The 25,328-nt window shown below is 35.0% G+C and overlaps 3 protein-coding genes and 1 pseudogene across 3 annotated transcripts; 3 read left to right on the top strand and 1 right to left on the bottom strand.

Moving 5' to 3' along the window:
- Window positions 1-1,735: 1,735 nt before the first annotated feature.
- On the top strand, window positions 1,736-3,002 carry LOC110891377 (glucan endo-1,3-beta-glucosidase-like). The gene is made up of 2 exons (XM_022139075.2): window positions 1,736-1,827; window positions 1,928-3,002. The coding sequence occupies exons 1-2, from the start codon at window positions 1,773-1,775 to the stop codon at window positions 2,881-2,883; spliced, it is 1,011 nt and encodes a 336-aa protein (XP_021994767.1). The 5' UTR covers window positions 1,736-1,772; the 3' UTR covers window positions 2,884-3,002.
- A 9,127-nt stretch (window positions 3,003-12,129) lies between these two features.
- On the bottom strand, window positions 12,130-14,966 carry LOC110888938 (annotated as a pseudogene).
- Window positions 14,967-19,254: 4,288 nt separating this feature from the next.
- LOC110891378 (glucan endo-1,3-beta-glucosidase-like) lies at window positions 19,255-20,554 on the top strand. Its single transcript, XM_022139076.2, has 2 exons — window positions 19,255-19,334; window positions 19,444-20,554. Exons 1-2 carry the CDS (start codon window positions 19,280-19,282, stop codon window positions 20,400-20,402), a joined length of 1,014 nt encoding a protein of 337 aa, XP_021994768.1. The 5' UTR covers window positions 19,255-19,279; the 3' UTR covers window positions 20,403-20,554.
- A 557-nt stretch (window positions 20,555-21,111) lies between these two features.
- On the top strand, window positions 21,112-22,408 carry LOC110888939 (glucan endo-1,3-beta-glucosidase, acidic). The gene is made up of 2 exons (XM_022136433.2): window positions 21,112-21,235; window positions 21,353-22,408. The coding sequence occupies exons 1-2, from the start codon at window positions 21,181-21,183 to the stop codon at window positions 22,303-22,305; spliced, it is 1,008 nt and encodes a 335-aa protein (XP_021992125.2). The 5' UTR covers window positions 21,112-21,180; the 3' UTR covers window positions 22,306-22,408.
- The last annotated feature ends 2,920 nt before the right edge of the window (window positions 22,409-25,328 follow it).

Raw genomic sequence — 25,328 nt, forward strand, 5'->3', positions numbered from 1 at the left:
TACTCCAACCTTCTTCCATCTTCGTCTCTTATCTCTCTGCAACACCCACTACCTCTTACCACAACATCTACCATGCACCTCCACCTCTGCCACACACACCGATCTGAGAAACGTTTGGAGATCAGAGAGGTCAAAGATCCGTGCTGAGAAGTGGTTGCGACACGACGACGTTTGATTGAGATAGGAGACGGAGAAGATGGTGAATCTGAACGCCATAACCGTTTCAACGAACAGAGAATGACAGTTGTGGAATGCTTAGATTTCGATGAGTCGGCGGTAAAATTTCAGATCCAAATACACCACAAAGAATATATTTTGAAGGGGATTCCGGGTGATGATGGTCGTTTGAAGGGGGTTCGTCACCGACATAGGAATTCTGTTTGAAGGGAATTTAGTTTAAAGGTTTAATCTTCTCTATTATATTGTGATTTATATGTTAGTTGTTGGTTGTGGTGTGATGGTGGTGGATGGATAAGGAAGGAAGTGGTGGTGGTGGAGATGGGAGGTTGTGGTTGTGGTTGTGAACGTTGGTGGTGGTTGTGTTGGTGAATGACGATGGCACTGGTGGTGCACGGTGGTGGTTGGGGTGGGGAATGATGGTTGACGTGTGTGTGTGTGAGAGAGAGAAATAGAAAGTTAGGGGATGTGGTTGTTGTAACTAGTGGTGTTGGCTGCAGTGATGGAATGGTGGTGGTGGGGTGAGGTGAGTGGTGGCAGGTGTAGATTGAATTTTATTTTAGTATTTTAATTAAAAATGACCATTTTGTCCCTGAGGAAAATGACAAAATAGCAGAATTTTATAAGACAAATATGACTTGATTTCATATTTGGACCAAAATGGCAATAAAACTGAAACACAGGGACCCGGATGCAAAAAAGTTGAGTTTTGTACTAAAGTGGCAAAAGTGATCAAACCCTAGGGACCAAAATGACAGTTTACTCCCTATTAAATAAAACAAGCTTAACTATTATACCACAAAATTATATTTGATTCACATATCTTATAAAAAGAGTCGGCTCAAAATATTGTAGGCCCAAAGCGGATAGAAAATTTTTGCCCTTTCGTAAAAAAAAATGTTTTTTATCTTATTATTCATATTCATCTTTGTCATAGATCATAAATCTCAATATCAATAATATTAAATCCAAGATCACCTACATATAATATGTTTTTTTTAGAATTTGACGCCCTACCCCTTGAGCCGGCCCTGCTTATAAAGAATTACACGGATAGGTAATGTGGTTTGTTATAAGTTTAGATTTTATGCTAAGCATCATAGGTAACGTGGTTTATTAAGGTTTAGATTTTATGCTAAGCATTATAAACTATACTTATGATTTCAATAGTTTGATACTTTGTTAATACTAATAGAGTAATACGATTAATATTTTACACTTTTATTAACTAAAACCCTTCAAAACACACTCGGTCACAACTCACCCCTGCAATCTCCACCCTCTTCTTCTGTGCCGTCCCTCTACACCCAACGAACATCTTCTTACCGCGACACCACCGCTAACTTCCTCCATTGACGGGCAATATAGTGTTTGTTATGTTTGTTGGTTGTGGTTCATTTTAACACTCATTTTTAATGTTCATTGTTAAATAAATATCTAATATGTGACAAATATCAAAATTTTGGGGTGGAAAGTATAATTTATAATTTATAAGCACAAAAATCAATTTGAACATAATATATGGATCATTTGTGTAATTTTTTTCTATATATATGTGGTTAGATCTCAAAGAGAAATTTCATAAATATTAAGTCATGGCAACAAAGCTTCTACTACTTGGTCTACTCATTAATCTTCTCATAGTCAAAGGTTTCCTCTCTTTGTTTTTTTTAATTAAAAACATTATTTATGTTTGTATTAAATTTGTATAAGAAAGATAATTAACACTATAGTGTTTGTTTGAATGTAGATGCACAATCCGTAGGCGTGTGCTATGGCCGAAACGGCAACGATTTGCCCTCAGAACGCGACGTGGTAAGCCTTTACCAAAACAATGGTATAACCAAGATGCGGATCTATGATCCACATCAACTTACTCTTGAAGCACTCAGAGGAACCAATATCGAACTCATGATTGGCGTCCCTAACGACGCTCTTCAATCGCTCAACGACCCAAATGCCGCAAACACATGGGTTCGAGACAACGTCCAAAACTACCCTGATGTCAACTTTAAATACATAGCCGTCGGAAATGAAGTTGACCCAAATAACGAAAACAGTCAATACGTTGGCTTCCTACTCCCCGCTATACAAAATGTTTATAATGCGGTTAGAGCCGCGAACCTAGGTGACCAGATTAAGGTGTCCACCGCAACCTACACCGGACTTTTAGGGTCCTCGTCTCCACCAAGCAATGGCGCGTTTAAAGACAACGTGCAAGGGTTTATCGAACCGATAATAAGATTTCTAGCACAAAACAACTTGCCAATGCTTGCCAATATCTACCCCTACTTTAGTGACCCGGGCAGGAATCTCCCATACGCGTTGTTCACCGCGACACAACCGGTGGTGAATGACAACGGCCGCCAATATTCCAACCTTTTTGACGCCATCTTAGACGCTCATTACGCGGCTCAAGCGCGACATGGAGGAGAGAATGTGGAGATTGTTGTGTCCGAGAGCGGGTGGGCTTCGGCCGAAGGGGGTCTGGTCGCAACCGTGGAAAATGCTGGAACTTATTATAGGAATTTGATTTCACATGTTAAAGGGACAAATGGAACACCATTGAAGCCTGGAAGATCTATAGAAACTTATTTGTTTGCAATGTTTGATGAAAATAATAAAGGTGGATCACCGGATGAGAAACATTTTGGGCTTTTTACCCCAAATCAACAACCAAAGTATGGTCAACTAAGCTTCAATTAGCACCACTCGATCAACATTGATGAACAAATCAAGTATATAAAATAAAGGGTTGCCTTGTTATGTTATGTATCTTGTATCAATAAAAACTTCAACTTATTTTAATATTAAATGCTCTTAAATAATTTTTTTTGTTTGTTTATGTGCTACAAAATATTAAATGCTCTTAAATAATTTTTTTTTGTTTGTTTATGTGCTACAAAATAAAGTGTTAGCTATGAAGATAATATTACCAACGTTAAGGACATGTGTAGTTATAAAGCCTTTTTGAAGGCGTTATGTGATAAATGGCACGCCACGTCATATAAGGGCTTTATGGGGCGTTATATCACTAGAGCACGTAGTCATAAAGCCTCTACTCATCATTACCTAATTATTAATTTTCATTTTTATTAATTAATTAAAAAAACACTTAACTATTTTTGATTGGTCAAAATTTTGAAACTCTTCTCCTTCACGCCGCGATTAACATACCACCCCCAACATTTTGAGACCCCACAACGCCGCCTGTTTTGGTGTGCCCAGGCGCTATAGATGAGATTGGGGTGATATACCGCCCCATTATACATGATCTAAGTAATAATAAAAAGCCTACATGATCTACACAATCAGGATAGGTAGAGTATCATATCCATAAAGAGTATTACGTTAGTATTATACGACTTGTTGATTATGATTTAACTTAGTTACAAGTTTTATGATGAACTAGGTTTAAAGAAGTTCGCCGCGTTGCGACGAATTTCTTTTGTTATTTAGTCTGTGTTTACATGTGTTTTGAAATCACTACGAGCGTGTTGCGAACGGAATTGCTGACAAGAATAAAAAAGAAAATGTAGAAAAAACACTAAAAGATAACCGGAAGAAAATCAACCAAAAAAGTTGTAAGGTAACGATGTTGTTCGTATGAAACCCGTGATCAGAGATGAGCAAATTGTTCTGGGTACCGATACCAAATTTGCCGAACCAAAAAATCTTAAGTACCAATTCGCTACCGTTTTTTACCTTCATATACCGGTACCGTAACTGGTATTTTCGGTATCAGTACCGATTCTGTATCGGTTGGCACCAAGCTCATCCCTACCCCTGAAACTAAAAAAAGAAGAAATTAAAAGTTGAAGAAAATCAACAAAAAAAAGTTGTACGATACCGTTGTTCGTACGGTAACCGTGATCAGGGATGAGCAAATGGTACCGGGTAGCAGCACTGAATTTCCCGAACCAAAAGATTTCAAATATCAATTCGGTACCAATTTGTGGTGTTTTCTGTATTAGTGTCGGTTTTTACCTTCATGTACTGATACTGAACAGAACCGTACCGGTATTTTCGATACCAGTACTGGTTCGATACCGATTGACACCAAGCTTATCCCAACCCCTGATATAAAAATAGGATTAAAGTTAAAAAGTAAAGAAAATAATTATTATTATAATATTAAAATAATAGAAGTATTAAAAAAACTATATATTATTATAATATTAAAATCATTATTCATTTTAATTCGTTTATTAATATATAGTAAAGTAATAATAATAATTGTTTAATTAGCTACATAGACATAATTTAACTTAATCATATGATTATTCTAAAACACAATCCATGTACTTACACATCAAAAGTCCGATCCCTTAACTTTGCGTTTTTTTTAAAGAATAAATAGCCAATATCATTCCACACGAAAAATGTCACGACCCTAGCCCCGGTTTGACCCGGTCAAGAGCCGCGGGACAGGAACCCCGTGGTATTTAATTTAGGCGACAGCGGAAGTCTTTAATACAGGATCTTTTAATACTAAAAATGCCCGTTTACTTTATTACACAATTTAGGGATAAAAAAAACCTGTAATTTACAATAAAGTGATTTCACTGGGAAATCTTTATTTTACAAAACATGTTTCTTTATTTATTTATATTGAGCCACTTCCTTAAGCTTGTAGTGCTTCACGACACTTTTCCTGGATTACATATAATCACCTGAAACATGTTTGAAAAAAGGTTTTGTCAGCGGAGAAATACTGAGTGAATCATTCTTTTTGTCTAAAACGATGCATTGTTATAATTTACAGTATTAAGAGCGATTACAATGTTTCTACATGTCAACAATATATCCATGGTATTTGTCACTCGACCACCCATTGGCTATCTCATTGTCCAATGGTGTCTGTGACTATGGTCATATCACCCCTTGGCTATCTCGTTGTCCTATGGTGATGGATTAACAAGTAATGTATACAAAACCCCACATATCGGCTGTAATGGAAGACTACAAAGACTTAATCCCTGTAATTATAACTTTGAAAACAAACATGATTTTGAAAGCAAGTTTGGTAAAAAGAGAGTGACTCACATTGCAGATTTATGCGGGGGGAGTTTAGTCTACTGATTAGCCTGTTTAACCTAATTTAAATAACAATGCACACGAACTGGGTTAGTAACTAATACAGCATTTACGACAATTCACGAGATTAAACCCTCACAACAAACGACAAAGTGCAATACTTAAACATCCATCGAATTAACGACGAATGACAAAGTATAAACCCAATTTGAGCAGCACTTAAACATTCGTTGGATAGTTTCAATCGATCGGACCTTGAATCGTAATAGCGATCGAGTTATTACCCTGTTTATCGCGGCAGCGTTTAGTGATTCGTGTATGTTTGTAGTATTTGGACTATATCTCAGCGTATAATTGGAATTTGAACGTCGTTCTAACGCCGAAATGCAAGTCTCAAAGCCCTCTATTTATACTGAAAATTTGATCCCCTCACGTGACGCGAGGGGTCTACGTGGGGGCGTCGCGTGACGCGAGGGGTCACCCTACACCATAGGGTAGCCACGTCCCTAACTAGCTTAGCTGAGTTGACGAAAATGATAAATTCGATTTCTACAACAAGTTATGTGGATAATCATAAGCTAGGGTTTACCCCCCTTGAGTTTTAGGGGCCCTGATCCTGATTCTGATTGTTCTGAAAATTTTAGGGGTTATGCAGGATTACTTGGGTTTCTCAATTAGGGTTTCCTTTTTGGACAAGTAACATAATAAGTAATAATTATAGTGAGAGTTGTTACAAAAAAGTCCGATCCTTAACTAAAATAATTAAGGTGTGCTTGGGGATTATTTTGGTGTATGATAAACTATGTGTTGGATTAACATGTATATGATTAACACTTGTTCAAATGTTTAAACACGGACATCATTCAATAAGTTGGATAACCACTTGTTAACTTGGTTTTTGATATAAACTAGCATTAATGACCCGCACTTTGCAGCGGGATAGTTAAACAAAACAAAACGTCGATGTAAAAACAGTGAACCACACACGCGTGTTGCAGTGTGTTAACTTGCAAAACTTAAACCGAAACGTAGAAAAAAATAACTAAGTCGACTTAGGACCCGCACATCGTGAAATAACGCAAAAATGTTGAGCCACACATGCGCGTTGCACGTGTTAACTCCCAAGATTTAGATTAAAACGTAAAATGATAAATTTGTAAAAGATGAAGAAAAGAAAACTGAAAGTGAAAAGGTATTGCAGTAAAAAATAAAAAATGATTTTTGATAAAGTTGTAAAAGAAGGAAATTCTAAGGGTAAAAAGATTAACAAAATTGAATAATGATCTTGTCATACAATCAAAAGTTGGTAAATAATATATGGTTAATATTCAATTACTTATACATTGACATAACATATGTTGTGTGATTAACTAACCTTAAATCATAACAAATTGTAGCAATGAGATATCTACTACACATCATACACCAAAGTTAAACATCACAAGAAGTTGTGTGATTAACTAACCTTAAATCATAACAAATTGTAGCAATGAGATATCTACTACACATCATACACCAAAGTTAAACATCACAAGAATAGATACATGTATCCAAATTGTCAATAAACATCAAGTGGTGCGTCAAAGTTAAACAAACTAAAATAACCAAACCAGTGATCAAAAGAAAAGTGTTACTCAACCATAAATACAAAAGTAATATCATTGTCACTTTATAAATCCTCATACCAAGTTTTTATAAGGAATCATAGTAATTAAAATTACATGTAAAAGAATTAGAATTAACACTTTATTCTAGCTGTTAAAACAAGGGAGCTAAAAGCTTCCTCGGGGTAACTGCAAGCAAAGAAGCACCGTTAGCCTTAGCGCAAGAGATGGCCTCCTGCGTTTGGACTTCGGCATGAGAATCAGTAAAGGATTCCCAAGAGTACACAAGTTGGAGATAATAAGACTATCTCCAATGGGAGATCCATAATCTCATCCAAGATGACTTGGAATAAATCCTTGTTTAAGGGCTCATTGGAGAACATTTGATTTTGGTATATCCAAAAGAAAAATCCTTGTGCAAGGACTTCATTATTTGGGTTCTTGTGCCATTTTGAGCCATTTTTCATTTTCTTTTATTTTTTCCCAATAGTATTAACCAATTGATTTGTTTACAGCTTTACTTAATAGCTCATTATCATGCAATTTATTTTATAGCTATTAATTAATAATTGATTTACCATCCTGATAAAAAGCAAGCCTTAAATCTAGTTTAATTATGATTTCTAAGTAAAGATATATCTATAAAAGATATATATACGTTTTCTTAAATATTGTTTACTTTTTATTTTAAACATTATTTATTTACGTAATTTGATTGTATAATCATTTAATTATAATACATTTATATTTTAATAATTTAGATAACTAAGTTTAAATAAAAAAAATAGGTAATGATGTGGAAAATGTAAGGATATGTAAGGATATTTGTATGGTTGGAGATGAAACTATGAATTTTAAGGATTTCTAAGGATCTTTAAGGATTTGTGAGGATATGATGTGGCAGCTGACTAGGCAGCTAAGGGCGCCTAAGGGCACCCTTAGCATTGTAGATAGTCTAAGTGTAGTGAGAGAATTCTAGAGAGAGTGTGAGAGTGAATACCGAGATGTGAAAATGTTCTTATATAGGCAGGGTTTCCTGCCTAATGAACAAACTCCTTTACAGCTCACCTTCCCATTAGGGCAAGTCTTATCATCCATGATGTAACATGTACAAGTTGCCTTATCTTTTTAAAGTAAGTTCAAAGTTCGTAGAATTTGTGTGTCTGAAGGAGACTTTTATATGCTTTTGGATAATGTCCTCCAGCCTTGGAAATTGAGATGTGTATAGTTGAGCTTCCGGCTTCTATCGCATGCGCTCCAGCTTCCTGCTTGTCGCCTCCAGCTCAGCTGAGTGGGAGTTTCCGGGCACCCACGTCATCACCAGCCGACCATTCTACTTGTTTATTGGGTTGAAAGATAAATTTGACTTCCTTGGGCTCCATCATGTGGGCTCTTCTACTTTGTTTATTGGGCTGAAGATAAATTAGATCTTCATGGGCTCAAACATGTGGGCTGGAATATTAGCCTCTTAAGACCATTTTAATTATTAAATTTTATGCCAAATCCATCTTTAATTCTTTGATTCGATATCTTTAACTTTTCATCGTATTCGTTCTCTTTTCATAAGTTAGCCGTTTTCCTCGTTTTTTCCTTGATACCTATAAACTATAAAAACAAAAACAAGTAACAGATTTTATAGATATATTGATGCGTTTAATAAAAAAAATATATACAATAATGTAGAAGTGCATGATTAATGCAACCCTTCGAGCGGGTTAGACTCCAAACAAAGATGAGAGAACATAATATACTTCGATCCAGTTTTTCTACATTTTCTTTTTATTTTCTTGTAGAACCATTTGAATGTGCAAACAATCAGGGGCGGACCCACCCTTTGGCCAAGATGGGCGGCCGCACCCTTTAAAAAAAGTTAAATGCTATTTTAGTCCCTTGGTTTGGACTATTTTGTCAGTTTAGTCTAAAAGTTTCGTTTTTCTCCTGTGGGTCCAAAAATGTTTCACAGTTGCCATTTTAGTCTACTGGTTAATTTCATCTATTTTTTGTTAACGAGAAAAGCAATTCGGTCATTTTATATGGCCAAATTGCCCTTCTAGTTAACATAATTACATATAAAAATGACCGAATTACCCTTCTCGTTAACAGAAAAAATGGATGAAGTTAACCCAATGGACTAAAATAATAACGGTGAAACCTTTTTGGAACCACAGACGAAAAATGAAATCTTTGGACTAAACTGGCAAAATGGCCAAAACCAAATGGACTAAAATGCCATTTAACTCAAAAAAAAATTGGTGTATATTTTAATAAAAAAATCCGACCGCATCTCTTGAAAATATGACTAAACACCTTATTTGCACGGTTGCACCCCAAACAAATAATTCCTACAACTGAACAAGAAATATGTTCTGCAAGTATGGAGATCATGCAATACATGAATGAATTCAAACGTGATCTAGTGAAGTTACAACCATGCATACACGTAAAAAAATGTGGAAACATAAAACATGTTAAACTAATAGAAACATGGGCTATGTGGCCCTGTTGGTGAATCTGGGATCATGGCAGGTGACTTGTATCAATAATCATAATTATGGCATAAACGAGTTTATTCATTTGCGAGCTACTTAAAATCAACTTACTAAAAGTTTTAACCGAGCCTATCTTGTAGTGAATTACTAGCTAAAAGCTCGATATCCTATCTTGCTTAAACTAATATGAGTTCGATATTTGATTTATGTTAGCGAGTTTAAATAAGCCTATTACTTGTACGAATATAACAATATTTGTATAATATACAAATATATATTATTATGATAAAAAAAGAAACTATATAATATATATTATACATGCTATATTCTATATTATATTTATATGTATTTAAAAAAATCAAAATTATGCATACACAGAGTTAATATAATATTTAAAAAATCAAAATGAACTCTTTTTTTACAAGGATTCCAATTTTATTATCTGCTTCGAGGCTCCAAAAAACTTGAAAAGGCCTCGGGCCAACACCTCACAATCTATTTTTTTCACTTTTTCTAACACCCTCTGTTGCATTCCTCGTCTAATCACTTATCAGGGCTTAATGTTCAATCACGAAGTCATTGGCTGCAATTGTAGCGGAATGTAAGTGTACAATATGTTTATAGTGTAATTCAATATAGGTTGCAGATAGCCCGTAACACTATAGCCTAGTGGCGTCTTAAGTGTGGGTTAAGGCTTTGAAATCATTAGGTTCTTGGTTCAATTTCCATAAGGGGTTTTTTCTCATATTTATTCGGTTTCTTCCTAAATTGGTTTATAGGCATTGTAGCCTAGTGGAGATAGATATGATCTTGGGTTTCCTTCGGAATTGGTGTATAGACATTGTAGCCTAGTGGAGATGGATATGATTGGGTGATTCCGCTGATGGTACGAGGATGCTCTGATGATCCGTCAGTGATCCAAGTTTGTCGTTCACATATATATATATATATATATATATATATATATATATATATATATATATATATATGTTGCGGATAATTACCGGAGTTTGAGGGACTCATTTGCATCTTTCAGCAAAGTTAGTACGTCTTTTGCTATTGTCCAACACTTCAACATTTTAGTTTGTTTATATGGAAACAAATAAGATAGAAGTGTTCATATTGCGCAATGGGGAGATATAAAAGGTCGATAAATTTAGGTGATCTTATTTTCAAGATTCTTCACAATAGCTTCAATGTTGCTACAAAATACACCAAAGCCATTGATGGTCATCATACTTGTTGGTGTAGTAATCACATATATATCATAGATTCTTAATAAAGTTTGATGCTTAATTTTATAATGAATGTTTAATATTTAGTATTGCATGTTTTTACTAAAAGTTGCATAATTTCTTATGAAAGGAAATATCGAATTTTGTGTGATTTTTAGAGTCAACAAAATATTGATGAATTTATATCTTAGCTCATTTGAAGTATTGTCAACCTATGTGAGCCTCGTTATTTTTAAAACGAAGGATAAATGGAACGACCCAGCAAAAATAATCTATGAGATGATGAGAGATTATGGATAACCAAGTTACTCCTGAATAGATGTGAAAACACATTCTTGAACGGATGTGAAAACAATGTTCTTAAATAGTGAATTGGACGAAGAGATCTATATGAAGTAGCCAGAAGGATTTTGATTCACACTCCATGTTCTGAGAAATATTTACCATCCGAAAAGAGGAAAAAACGGAGATTTTGTCTAAAGAAATGCGTTGAGAAATTGTGTCGAGTCACGAGTATAATGTGTGTAAGCTAAGTAATTCATGGACAAATACAATCACTTAAGTAATGACATCAACATTTGATGATATTATCTTGTTTAATGAATATTAATTATGCCAATCAAACAAATGTGTGTATAACAAAGGTTAACACCCTGGAAAAGCAATTATTGTTTGCTTATATGATGATGACATGGTGATGTGAATTTGGTACAAGTCAACATCAAGTTAATAGAAGAAAAAGAATTTTTTTTTTTTCAATCTTATTTGTTCCTAAAAGTTTTTAGATAGGCTAAAAGTGATACTAGATTAAACAATCAAGCATGAGAATAAACTAATTTTTATTTCACAATCTCGTTATATCATGTATTATTCTCCTACAAGGGTGGGGGAGGGGCATCTCATGATCTTCAAAGAAGTAAACTTTTATAAGAAATTCAACTATAGAGTTTGAGTTTGTAGCAGTAGCCGTAGCCGGTAAAGAGGCTGAGTAGTTAAGAAACTTGAAATACGAGTATTCGTTATGGCTAAGGCTTATAGCCAAGTATACAATTGTAAGTTTAGCCACTTAGGTGCTAGTCATATCATGATTCGTGAACTCATCATGTATGGAGTGATCTCGTTTAAACTTGTCCGTTCACAACAAAATCTAGCCCACCATTTAACTACAAAATTAGGTAGAAACTTGATGCATAATTCAGTCATGGGGATGGGGTTAAAACTTAAAATCCATCAAAACACTCTTTTGATAAGATACTCAATTCCCCTCTATTACACCATCTTGAATTTGAATAAAACATAGAATTTGATATATATCATTTTAAGGTATGTTTAAATAATTATTTTACCAACTGTTTTAAGCGTTGATTGACACTCTTTCGTGAAGCGTTGTGTTGTTTCAACATATCATTATGATGCTTCACAAACTATAAAACATATGATTTTGGTATATTTTCGGGTACATAATTTCTTATTAGAAAATACATACTCGTTTTTAATTCTAAATTATCCGACTAAAATACTAGTGCACATCAAAATATTTCAATCTGACATTGATGAAACACTGTTAAAAAAATAATTCAATACATTTCAAACATATTGCAACAAAAAGTTGTGAAGAGTTGTTACCGCTTGCAATGCTTCTTTCCGGGTGACCGGTTCCAAAGAAACTGAATCATCATCAACCAGATTTTGAACAGTATCCGCCATAATTTCTTCAATGCTTTGAACCTCGTAACATTCATTATTTTCACCTGGATAATCCAACAACTCATTCACATCCATTTTGTGCCGATAATGCATTCCCGTAATCAAGTTCTCAAGCTCACGAATGTCTTCTCCAGAATTTACATCTTTTAAATCATTTGAGCCGGTTGGATTAGTCGAACGAATTTTACAGTGTCGAAACCAATTTGCTATAGACTCTTGTTTCACATTTCTCCAAGTCGAGACGACCAAATTGATGGCATCTAAGACATTAATCTTTTCTGGGGAAGAAATGTCCAACTCATAACCTTTCAAAATCTTACGATAAAACCTTTTACGGTAGTACATTTATAAGGCTCTAATTATCTCAGCATCACATGGTTGAATTTTTGAAGTCATGTTTAGTAGTAGAAAAAACAACTCGATGTTTTGCAACCCTTTAATATTATTTGAATGGGCAGGATAATTATCCACTACCAAGAGAATTTTTCGATCGTGCATTCAGTGGCGGATCCAGGAATTTTTTTCGGTGGGTTCAATTTTTAAGATACTCTAATATAATAGGACCGAACGTAAAAAAAATTCGGCCGATTGGACGGTTCGGGTCGGGTAAAATTCATCATATAATAAAAATACGATACAATAATAAAAAAAAACATGGTCATTAAAAATAAAAAAAATGTAATACAAATACGACGGTTCTTACAAATTAAAAAAAATATTACCTATAATTGTTCCATACGGGTTTTCATCTTTTGAAAACATTGCATAACATCTTCGACCGAAACTTGTTGAAAGAATAAAAGGTCTGATGATGTTGTGCGTTCTTTGATAATGGGTATATTGGGGTTGGGCGCCGCTTGTCTAATGATAAAACCCTAGATGGATTTTAGATTAAAAAAAAAACAAAAATAAAAAAATAAAAGCAGAATAATGCTCAAGAAGGGAATCGAACCGGAGACTTAGCCTTACAAATGCAGCGCCTCAACCTCCTAGCCATCCCTCAAATTCATGAATGGGTTCATCTCAAAACAAATTTATGGGTTCATTAGGATTTTTCTATTAAAAATAACACTAATAATTTGAAACCGAGTGGGTTCGGGCGAACCCGTATGGATCAATGTAGATCCGTCCCTGCGTGGATTTGATCATCTAGCCAACAAATATATTCTTCGAAAAGCAACCCAGACATCCATGCTCTTTTGTTGGCACGATATTCACAATCTAGGTTATTCATGTTGACATTCTTAAAACAACGTGGCTTTGCATACTTACCAACGATCCATAGAGGATTTTTTTCGGAGCCATCCTCATTGCAATAAGTTTTTCCTTGTCCTGTTTCCTACCTTCAAGTTGTTTTGTTGCAAGTGAATGGTCAGCTAACCTGTAAAACAACCCAGTTTCATCCATATTAAATACGTCTTTCATTTGGAAATTGATTAATTTTTCCCCTTATAGACTCCAATTTATTCTCCATGTCATGTGTGTCGACTGAGCCACTTTCTCTGAATCGGTGTTACGATTTGATACCATGCCTTAACTTGAATTTCTAAAGCCAGCCCTGTGAAAGTTTATGTTCAGAAGAATCCTGTGGATACAAAAGTTTCAACGCCTCAACCGCCTTCTCTATAATTAGCTCTCCTGTTATATTCACACGCTCTTGATGTTGGAGAAACCATTCATAAACAACTTTCTCCATGTCTAAATACTTGGCTGCTTTGTGACGCTTGTAAGATCCATCTTTGTCAAAGTTAGCCGATAAGAACTCCGATGATCTCTTAAGAGTGTTTGAATGTACATGAGAATTTTGAAGGTCCTTGTTTCTGTTTTATTCAAATAGGTAAAGTGAACGGACATTGAAATTTTGAAGGTCGATGCATTAATTTGAGAGTTGCTCATGACTATAAGTCAACTTTTTAAATTAATAATTTATTAATTTATCGATATAATAATATCTCGCTAAATTAACAAAATATCTCAGTCTCATCATTATTAATTTATAAAGGTTTTACTGTATATAACCCACGTATATTGTAATATACGAAAAAAATATACAATGATGAATTTTTATAATAGAATACATCAACATATTTGTTTATTTTGCCATCGGAAGCTTGAAAATTCAACGGAAAAAAGATACAATGATGAATTTTTATAATTGAATACATTAACGTATTTGTTTATTTTGCCATCGGAAGCTTGTTTATAATAGAATACATCAACATATTTGTTTATTTTGCCATCGGAAGCTTGAAAATTCAAATTTAGGTATAGATAATTGTTTGTATGTAGTCTATATCGAGAGCGACAAATTTTACATTTAGGCAGGACCCAAAGTAGTATTTTGTCTTTGTGTCACATACATAGAATGAGAAAATTTATCACTTGTCACGTGGTATGAGAAAATGTCAACACAAGACTTAAGACCTTATTTTATAATGTTTTTCTTAATTTGCAAGAATGATTTGCGGATGACTATATAGACGTCGATGTATAATATCGTAAAAGACGTCGATGTAAGCGCAGTAGCGGAGCTTGAATGGAAACTTAGAGGCCACACTTTAAAAATTCAAATCGGTGGGGCTGGACACTTAAAATTACAATATTTTACACTACGAAAAACATTTTTTTTCAGAATTTTTTTGTAAAAATAACACGACGCGTGAAAAATCGTCTCCGCTATTCTCCGCCAATGCATGTAAGACCATATCAATAGCCATCTAATAAAATCCGATATAAATATTGGATAAAATATTGATTAATTTCTTAGGTTTGTTTTGTTATCGTTTTTGCCTAAATTAATTTTTTCTACGATAATGTTTTACGTCTCAGTTTAAATTTGACGAGTTAACGCTTTGTAACGCGCATTTTGGTTCAACATTTTTACATTCATCTTTGGTATAATTTGATAGTACTGCCATAATGCGTGGGTCATAAACTCATAATAACTCGTTGGATAAAATGTTTGAACACAATACCCAAGGGCGGACCCAAGCTTCGGCTTGGGTGGGCGGGCGCACCCTTTGAAATTTTTTTTTTTTTTTTTTTTTTTTTGTGTTTGTTCGAGGTAAAAATCCTGACTGCACCCCTTGAAAATTTGGTTGAACCTTTCGTTCGCACACCCAGAAAATAATTCTTGAGTTCACCAGTGATAATACCTTAATCAAATGACTTGTTCGCTTACTATAATTTCATCCTTTAAGTTCATGTTTCAATGGGAAAAACAGTTTAAGTTGGAGAAATAACTAATCCATTATGTGGAAAATATTGGTTCGCATGTTTGAACTTAACAAGGCCTTAGATAAATTTACAATTTTTATTAATATATTCGAAAATAAAAGAAAATATTTTTATTTAATAAGATATTCAAGATACTCGTTTGTTAACTTATAGAAGATTGGTGGCCCGGGGGTGTCCTGGTCTCCACTGATTTGTTCGTAGTGTTAGTTATACCGAAAATAAAATTTTGTAGTGTAAAATATTGGATTTTTAAGAGTCCGGCCTCAACTGATTTGGATTTGAGCGTTTGGTCCTCACTGAATTTTTGTTCAAGCTCCGCCACTAAGTACAATTGTCTTGTCGAATTGGCGATTAGTTGAATTTAAACTAGAGATATAAATGAGTTGGTTTAGGATGGATTTTGGTAGTTTTAGTTTCATATCCTATATGTTGGATACTCACAATTACTCGGTATCCCCAAGATTCGAGGTTTCTTGTGGGTAATTTGGGTTTTTTTTTATAAATTAATGTTGAATTACCCAAAATCGTATGTCAAACTCACCACATATTCCTATTTGAAAATATCAAATAATCAAGTATAATTTTAACAATTTCAACTTTCTACAACTTAAAATTACTATTTATTATAAATTTAATAATATAATATGTAATATAATAATATGTTTAATTTCAAAGCTACCATGAGATCGGTTTTGGGTTATCCTGCGGGTCTCATTTAATGTTATATTCGTCGCAGTGCCACACAAATTTTATAGTTATTCCGATACTCAATCTCATACCCAAGTATTGGTCTCATATGTTTCAGGTTTTGGTTTTTATCGTCAGGCTCTATTCTTTTAGTTATCTATAATTTTAACGTTCCAGAAGACAAATGGCTGGTCATCTTACTCAAAAACCCTAACTATGACATCTATTCTATCCCCCTTCATTGCGTGCTAACCATGTTGTTGAACCCGCTATTATGATTAAATTACAAACATATCACGTTTTAATTAGAGGAGCCATAAAAAAGTGACGAGTAGATTCTGTTGTGTCCTCCATTACTTCACCTTAGGTTTACGATGAACTTAATGTTGAACTTCCTTGATTTTTAGTTAATATAATGGTTAGTAATATGTGTAGTACTTACTTAGCTTTAAGCTAACATGTTCGATATGCTAGGTGAATAAATAAGCACTTGCTTATTATTGGGAAAAAATAGCATGTAAGATAGATACATAGAGTTGTGGGACTGGGAGATTGAATCATCTGATTTGTATGAGGTCACTAGTGTGTGTATATATATATTGGATAAAGATCCGTTAGGAATCACCCTTTATTGCGAGAACCAATGTGAACACAACCAAAAAATGCCTAAAAATAGCTAAAAAACACACAAATTTTTTTTTTAATATTTTTTTTATAAAAAAATCGCTACTTTTAGTAGCCCAAATTTTTTCTTTCTAATTTAAATTTTTTTTTAATTAAAATTTTTTTTTTTGGCTACTAAAAGTAGCGATTTTAACATAAAAAATATTAAAAAAGAAATTTTTGTAGATTTTTTTTTTAGATTTTTTTAGGTTTTTTAGGGGTTTAGTTTTTAGCATTTTAGCTTGGGGGTGGGGGGTTTAGGTTTTTGGGGGGTGGGGGAGGGGGGGGGGGTTTAGGTTTTTTAAGGTTTTTTTTAGCTATTTTAGGTTGTGTTCACGTTGGTTCTCGCAATAAAGGTGGTTCTCGCATGAACCTTACCCTATATATATATACACTAGGTATTGTTGCATGTTAATGTCAAAGAACGGTGAGCCTGCTTAGAGGATCACCGTCTTTTTGTTGACGTCTCTACGTAGATTATTGATCATGTTATCATGCATTTCGTGAAGCTTGCCTCCTTAGCACTTAGCAGTGCTCCACAATGCCCCCAACATAGTCTAGATCCCAAGATCCGGACGCCATGAATTATACCCAACCCTAATTAAAGGGTTCGATACCATATCTCTTCATGCGCTTAAGATGATTTTTAGATTTTTGTATGGTGTACTTGACTTATGTTACATACACTCCTCTTTATAGTCATCTCAAAAGGTTTCGTAGTTGATGTTACATGTTTAAAAAAAATCATTTTAAGCAATTGTTTTTGGGTTGTTCCTTTCAGTAATATTATATTAGAGGGGCAGGGGCGTCCATTACTCATCACTCACAACATCCAATCAAGTTCCGTCATGTCATCAAACATTATTCCATCACTAGTAATGAATTTTAGTGGAAAATGGAAATGTCCATCACTCACCACACCCAACAATTTCCCTCACAACCCAACAATTTCTCTCACACAACATTCAGCAACTTCTTCACGTGATAGTGGCCACGCGTTGGCGGATTCACGTGTGAAAACAACCACCGGCGGCGGTGTTCCACGGTAATCCACGCGTGGTGGATGGATGATAACGGGGCGCCCCGTCCCCCCTTAGGGGTTAGTTAACGTACAATTGGCCTTAACGTAGGTTGCATACGGGATGAAAAAATAACATGCGGATTTAGGTTACAACATGCGGCTTTTGTTCATACGTGATGAATATAACATTCGGATTTGATATGTTTATAACATGCGGATTTGGGTGATTTGTATGTCTGTTGTATATGCGGGTTTTCGTTTTTGAAGATTATAACATGCGAAATTTACATCGCGTACGATCGTACTTTAAGGCCAATAATTATACATTACACTTTCTTTATTATATTATATATAGAGAGAGAATCTGTGTTTTTATTTCTATTTTCATAATGCAAATGAAGCACGACACTCTATTTATATAAGAGGTGTTGACAAACTCAAAACAGAAAATGCATCATAATAACTAAATATAGCTTCACCGAAACAAAAAGTATAACATGCTGACTTCTATAATATCTTTAAAAAAATATTCTAATTCATTTAAATTTTTTTGTTAAATGAGTAGTTTTTATAAGTTTTTAACTTCTAATCAAATATTTGTTACTAAACAATATATTTTATAATGTTAATCAACCAAATCGTTAAATGCAGCCTGAAATAAATTCATCAAATTCTTGAGTACACTCAAAAAGACTTTTCAATGACGAAAGTGACTCAAATAATAATTAGACGACTTAATGACTTGTGGTGTGGAAATTTCTTATAGCTTGTGTGACAGGTTGTTTACATCCATTAAACGTTATAAGTTAATAAATATATATTACGTATACAAGTTATTTTTGACCGGCCTATTTTAAGAACAAAGTTACATGAAATTACACATTTGATCCTAAAGATTCGACACTTTGTCACGCACTGATGGATTTTAAAGATAAACTTACAGATGTCAAAAATTACTTTAAGATATAAAAAAATAAAAATATCCTCATAAAACGTCCCTTAGTCACCAGAGTCCAAACCACTTGTCGTCGCCCACCACCAACGTACAACCTTCAACCCATCGCCTGCTCCACCATCACCAGCGGTTGTGTGAGTGGTTATCATCGTCATAGTGCGCATGTTGTCTGCGGTTGAGAGTGGGGATCCGAAGAGAAGGAAGGAAGATGGGTATAGCGTTAGGTTTTTTCGTTTTGTTGTTTTTCTTTTAACTAAACGGGTATACTTGTCATTTTAACATCTGTTTTGACGACCTAGTTAAATACTAAATCCATGATAAAATATCAAACTTTTGGGCACCAAAAATAAATTTAAAGTACTTAAGGGCGAAATTCATAAACTAAACAAATCTTGGGCACCATTCATGTAACTATTTCCAATATATATATGGTTAGATCCCAAGAGAAATTTCATATACCAAAAGTTATGGCATCCAAGCTTCTACTACTTGGTCTACTTATAAATCTTCTCATAGTCAAAGGTTAGCTAGCTCTCTTATCTTTATATGCATGTTTGTGTGTTTTGTTATAAGTTTGTACACTAAAGTTAATAACATGTTGCTCATTTTATTTTTACTTGTTTAAATATAGATGCACAAGCCGTAGGCGTATGCTATGGCCGAAACGGCGACGGCTTACCCTCCGAACGCGACGTGGTTAGCCTTTACCAACGAAACGGCATAACCAGGATGCGGATCTATGATCCCCATCAACCTACTTTGGAAGCACTAAGAGGAACCAATATCGAACTCATGATTGGCGTCCCTAACGACGCCCTACAATCGCTTAACGATCAAAATAATGCAAACACATGGGTTAGAGACAACATCCAAAGGTACTCCAACGTAAGATTCCGATACATAGCCGTTGGAAATGAAGTCGATCCAAATAACGGCAACAGTCGATACGTACAATACGTACTCCCGGCCATGCGAAACATCCATACGGCCGTTCGAAATGCGGGCCTCGGTAACCAAATTAAGGTGTCTACCGCGACCTACACCGGTCTTTTAGGGAAGTCGTTTCCACCAAGCGATGGCGCGTTTAACGACAACGTCCGAGGGTTTATACAACCAATAATACAATTCCTAGCACAAAACAATTTGCCAATGCTAGCCAATATCTACCCATACTTTAGTGACCCGGGTTCGAATCTCCCATACGCGTTGTTCACCGCACCAGGGACAGTGGTGCGCGACAACAACAACGGTTTACAATATTCCAACCTTTTTGACGCCATCTTAGACGCTCATTACGCGGCTCAAGCGCGCCTTGGTGGCCCGAATGTGGAGATTGTTGTGTCCGAGAGCGGGTGGCCTTCGAGTGGGGGTCCGGTAGCGACGGTACAAAATGCTGGAACTTATTATAGGAACTTGATAGCACATGTTAGAGGGACAAATGGGACACCATTGAAACGTGGAAGATCTATAGAGACATATTTGTTTGCAATGTTTGATGAAAACAGGAAACCTGGGAACGAGGTAGAGAGACATTTTGGGTTGTTCACACCGGGTCAACAACCTAAGTATGGTCAACTGAGCTTCAATTAGCACATTGGATCGGGATTTCTGAATAAAGGATATAAAATAAAAGAACTCTTAAAAGGGTTTTATAGCTATGTAACAAGTTGAAAATGGTTTAATAAAAGGGTTGATTGGTTATATGTATCAATACAAACTCTAATAAAAGTGTTTTATGGCCATGATCTTCCCAAATAGCACTTACACTATACGGAACAATATAATATATAATTAAAAAGTTTCTAATAACCTCTATTCAACCTCTATTCGAATCCGTATCTGAAATTTCGGATTTCCAAACGGATATCCGAATTTATAAAAAAAAAAAAACAAAAACACTATATCGTCGATAGATTAAACCTAAACCTCTATTCGATTTTTCAAATTTCCAACATTGAAAACAAAAAAAACATTCATAAATCTAGATCCGAATCCAATTATTTACAATTTTTTATTATATTTCAAACTAAATATAGTGCTTAATACCATATATATTTAAAAAATATTAGTTTTACTCGGATAATCAGAAATTATTAAAATTCGTATTATTTGGTTTTCGGATATCCGAATTTTTGGATATCGGAAATTTTGAATATTTCGGATACGGACTTTCGGATATTTCGGATTCAGTTTCGGATCCGGATTTTTTCAACACCCCTAGTTTTTTTTTTAATCTTCTTTCCAATAAAATTTATAATACTCAAAGGACGATATCTAAAATCCAAACCAATCATATGGACCATTCATGTAACTCTTTCCATTATATATATGGTTAGATCCCAAAGAGAAATTTCACATACCAAAAGATATGGCAACAAAGCTTCTACTACTTGTTCTACTTTTAAATCTTCTCATGGTCAAAGGTTTGCTAGCTCTCTTATATTTATAGTTTATATGCATGTTTGTGTGTTTTTGTTATAAGTTTGTAAACTAAAGTTAATAACATTTTACTGATCTTATTTTAACTTGTTTGAATATAGATGCACAATCCGTAGGCGTGTGTTACGGCCGACTTGGCGACAACTTACCCTCCGAACGCGACGTGGTTAGCCTTTACCAACGAAACGGCATAACCAGGATGCGGATCTATGATCCCCATCAACCTACTTTGGAAGCACTAAGAGGAACCAATATCGAACTCATGATTGGCGTCCCTAACGACGCCCTACAATCGCTTAACGATCAAAATAATGCAAACACATGGGTTAGAGACAACATCCAAAGGTACTCCAACGTAAGGTTCCGATACATAGCCGTTGGAAATGAAGTCGATCCAAATAACGGCAACAGTCGATTCGTACCATTTGTACTCCCGGCCATGCGCAACATTCTTACGGCCGTTAGAAATGCGGGCCTTGGTAACCAAATTAAGGTGTCGACCGCCACCTATTCGGGTCTTTTAGGATCATCATTTCCACCTAGCAATGGCGCGTTTCGTGACAACGTACGAGGTTTTATCGAGCCGATAATACGATTTCTCGCACAAAACAACCAGCCTATGCTTGCCAATATCTACCCCTACTTTAGTGACCCGGGTAGGAATCTCCCATACGCGTTGTTCACCGCGACACAAGCAGTGGTGAATGACAACGGTCGCCAATATTTCAACCTTTTTGACGCCATCTTAGACGCTCATTACGCGGCCCAAGCGCGCCTTGGTGGTGGGAATGTTGAGATTGTCGTGTCTGAGAGCGGGTGGCCTTCGAGTGGGGGTCCGGTAGCGACGGTACAAAATGCTGGAACCTATGTTAGGAATTTGATAGCACATGTTAGAGGGACAAGGGGAACACCCTTGAAGCCTGGAAGATCTATAGAGACATATTTGTTTGCAATGTTTGATGAAAACAGGAAAACTGGGAATGTGGAAGAAAGGTTTTTTGGGCTCTTTACCCCTAATCAGCAACCTAAATATGGTCAACTCAACTTCAATTAGCATAAGGGTTATATGGATGAATAAAAGTGTTGATTGCTTCTATGTATCGATACAAACTCTAATAAAAGTGTTTTATGGCAATTATATGCTTGAAGTTTGATTAGCTTTGTGAATTTAAAAGAGTACGTTAAATTATTAGTAGTACTTAGTTACATGATAAATATTTATGTAAATAGTTATAATAAAAAACTATATAACAATATATAACACTATACGTCTATCATAGACATGCTATCAGACAAAATATAGTGTTATATTTGTTATATAGTGTTACATGGTGTTATATGGTGTTACATCGTGTTATACGGTATTTATATGGTGTTATATAGTGTTATATATAGTGTTATATTACACTTCTCACACTTTTGGATTAATGTACAGGATCTTCTACCTATACTATGTATTATATATGTTGTGAAAGTGTAAAATACAATATTACTTAACGTGCGAGCGTACGATAGGAAATTACGCATGTTATAAAACTCAAAACCCTAATGACGCATGTTGAAAAACCATAATTACGCATGTTGAAAAACAATAATCACGCATGTTGAAAATCATAACCACACATGTTGAAAAACAATACTCACGCATGTTGAAAAACAATATTCACGCATGTTAAAAAACCATACTCACGCATGTTGAAAAACCATAATCATGTATATTGAAAAACCATACACGCATGTTGAAAAACAATAATCACGCATGTTGAAAAATCATAACCATGCGTGATTATGTTTTTCAACGTGCATGATTAGGGTTTTGAGTTTTAACGTGCGTAATTTCATATCGTAGGCTGGTACGTTAAGTAATAGTGTACGTTAACATCCACCTGTATATGTTACACATATCTAAAATAATTAAATAATAAACGAGTTAAGTGTAAATCAAACTTAATCTTGTGAAATTACCCATGAGTAAAACGCTCAAACTTAGATTTTATATGTAGGGTTCACTTTGCAATGAAATTAGTGATTAGGGGTGTAAACGAGCCGAGTCGAGCCCGAGCTCGACTGGGCTCGAGCTCGGCTCGTCATGTTTTTATGAAGCTCGAGCTCGAGCTCGGCTCGGTTTGAGTCTACTTATTTGAGCTCGAGCTCGGCTCGCGAGTAAAACCTAAAGCTCGAGCTCGGCTCGACTTGGCTCGGGCTATTTTAAGAACAACCTCGGACGAGCTAAAAACTCGGCTCGAGCTCGCTTCAGTATCGCTTAAACGATCCAAAGCTCGGCTCGCCAATGTTATTATCATTATTATATATTATATATAAAATAAATAACTTTTTGTTTGGGCCCATTTAGGCTCGCGAGCCTAATCGAGCTTTGTATTTCAGGCTCGAGCTCGGGCTCGATAACTAAACGAGCTCTATTTCAGGCTCGAGCTCGGGCTCGTTAAAGCTTGGCTCGTTCGAGCTTTTAACCGAGCCGATAACGAGTAGCTCTCGAGCCTCTAGGCTTGTTTACACCCCTATGAGTGATATATCTCTCACTATTTTTCTTGTAATAATTTGCTTGTATTCTAGTATACCAGTAAACGCAAATAACTTTTTAAGTTAGATTTTATTGTTATAAAGTAAATCTTAACATCTTCTAGATAAGTTGTTGACATGATGTTGAATTATGATAACTTGGTGAAAAATGTTGTTGGGTCTATGTACCCTATAGGGTCACGTATTAGAGCAATTATGTATTTTCATACAATTTGAAATACATTCGACCCAAAATAATAGTCTTGTAATATTAATACTATATTTAAGTTAATTGCAAACTAATACATCGAAACAAAGGTAACGGATAGTATGTTGCGCTGCTACCTTTTTAAATAATAGAATTGTTGTTTAGGATAAATAACAATACTCATAAAGATATATGTAATGTGTATGTATTATTTTTCAACGTGAATTATAAAACTGCAATTTCTAAATATTTATAAGTTTTGGTACATAATCTTTTATACATATACATGTATATTTTTAAAGGATGATGCACGTATGTTACGTCAGGGTTGGTCCAACATTTTTGGAGGCCCTAAGCGAATTATAAAAGTCGGGGCCTTTTTTTAAAACTTTTCAAAATAATCCCTTCTCTTTTACCTAGGTTTGGGATCGACAATTATAAACTTAAAAACTTATAGTTGTCAGAGTTAATCTTTTTTGAGCTATGTGTTGTGTGTATAAATATAATATATGTTTAGATTAAATTTATTGATGCAAATTGTTTAATAAGGTTGTGAGGAATGCAGATGGGAGCGAGGATGCGTTGAAGGTGGATGACGGCGTTCAAGAAAAAAGGGATCCAGACCAATAGTTCTTCAACTTTTGGTCCTAAATATTTTACATGTTTAGGTCATTATCTTTTTACTTATTTGTTACTTTATTTGGGCCAGATACGCATGTAACATATACAATTAAAATTTAAAAGTGGAGGCCCTTATCTTTTGGTGGTCCTGGGCCTTTGCCTAACCTGCTAAGCCTATAGGACCGACCCCGTGTTACGTGATGATTTCATTTCATACGTATAAAAAAAGTTGTACACATATATCAGCAGTGGCGGACCTAGAAATTATTTGTTGGGGGTGCGGATGAGGTGTTCAACCATATTTTCAAGGGGTGCGGTCGGATTTTTAGCCTAAAATATACACTAAATTTTTATTTTCAAGGAGTGCGGCCGCCCACCATGGCCAAAGGGTAGGTCTGCCACTGCGTATATGTGTGTGTATATGTACATAGTATGACCCCTTGTTAGTATTGTATTTATTATGGCTGCCCTTGTTAGTTGTTTCCTCCATGCATCTTAATATTGTTTAGAAAAAAGGAGATGAAAGAGTGGACTTTAAAATTTACAACTGGTTTTGTATACGTTTTACCTTCCATAGTATAGCTTCTTTTTCTTTGTTTACCGATTAATTCCCTTTAAAAGTTGATGGACTTTAGGTTTTTGAAGTCCGATGTTCAATGAAATTGGAGTTGAATTTTTAATATGTCAAGCAGGGCGAAGTATAGAAGGGGCCGGAGGCGCTTGATCTC

Source organism: Helianthus annuus, chromosome 11 (assembly GCF_002127325.2).
Source record: "Helianthus annuus cultivar XRQ/B chromosome 11, HanXRQr2.0-SUNRISE, whole genome shotgun sequence".
NCBI classification, from domain to species: Eukaryota; Viridiplantae; Streptophyta; class Magnoliopsida; order Asterales; family Asteraceae; genus Helianthus; species Helianthus annuus.

Coding starts and splice junctions, on each gene's coding strand:
- LOC110888939 (XM_022136433.2), top strand. CDS start 21,181: ATGGCAACAAAGCTTCTACTACTTGTTCTACTTTTAAATCTTCTCATG. Junction 21,236..21,352: donor AAATCTTCTCATGGTCAAAG/GTTTGCTAGCTC, acceptor GTTTGAATATAG/ATGCACAATCCGTAGGCGTG.
- LOC110891377 (XM_022139075.2), top strand. CDS start 1,773: ATGGCAACAAAGCTTCTACTACTTGGTCTACTCATTAATCTTCTCATA. Junction 1,828..1,927: donor TAATCTTCTCATAGTCAAAG/GTTTCCTCTCTT, acceptor GTTTGAATGTAG/ATGCACAATCCGTAGGCGTG.
- LOC110891378 (XM_022139076.2), top strand. CDS start 19,280: ATGGCATCCAAGCTTCTACTACTTGGTCTACTTATAAATCTTCTCATA. Junction 19,335..19,443: donor AAATCTTCTCATAGTCAAAG/GTTAGCTAGCTC, acceptor GTTTAAATATAG/ATGCACAAGCCGTAGGCGTA.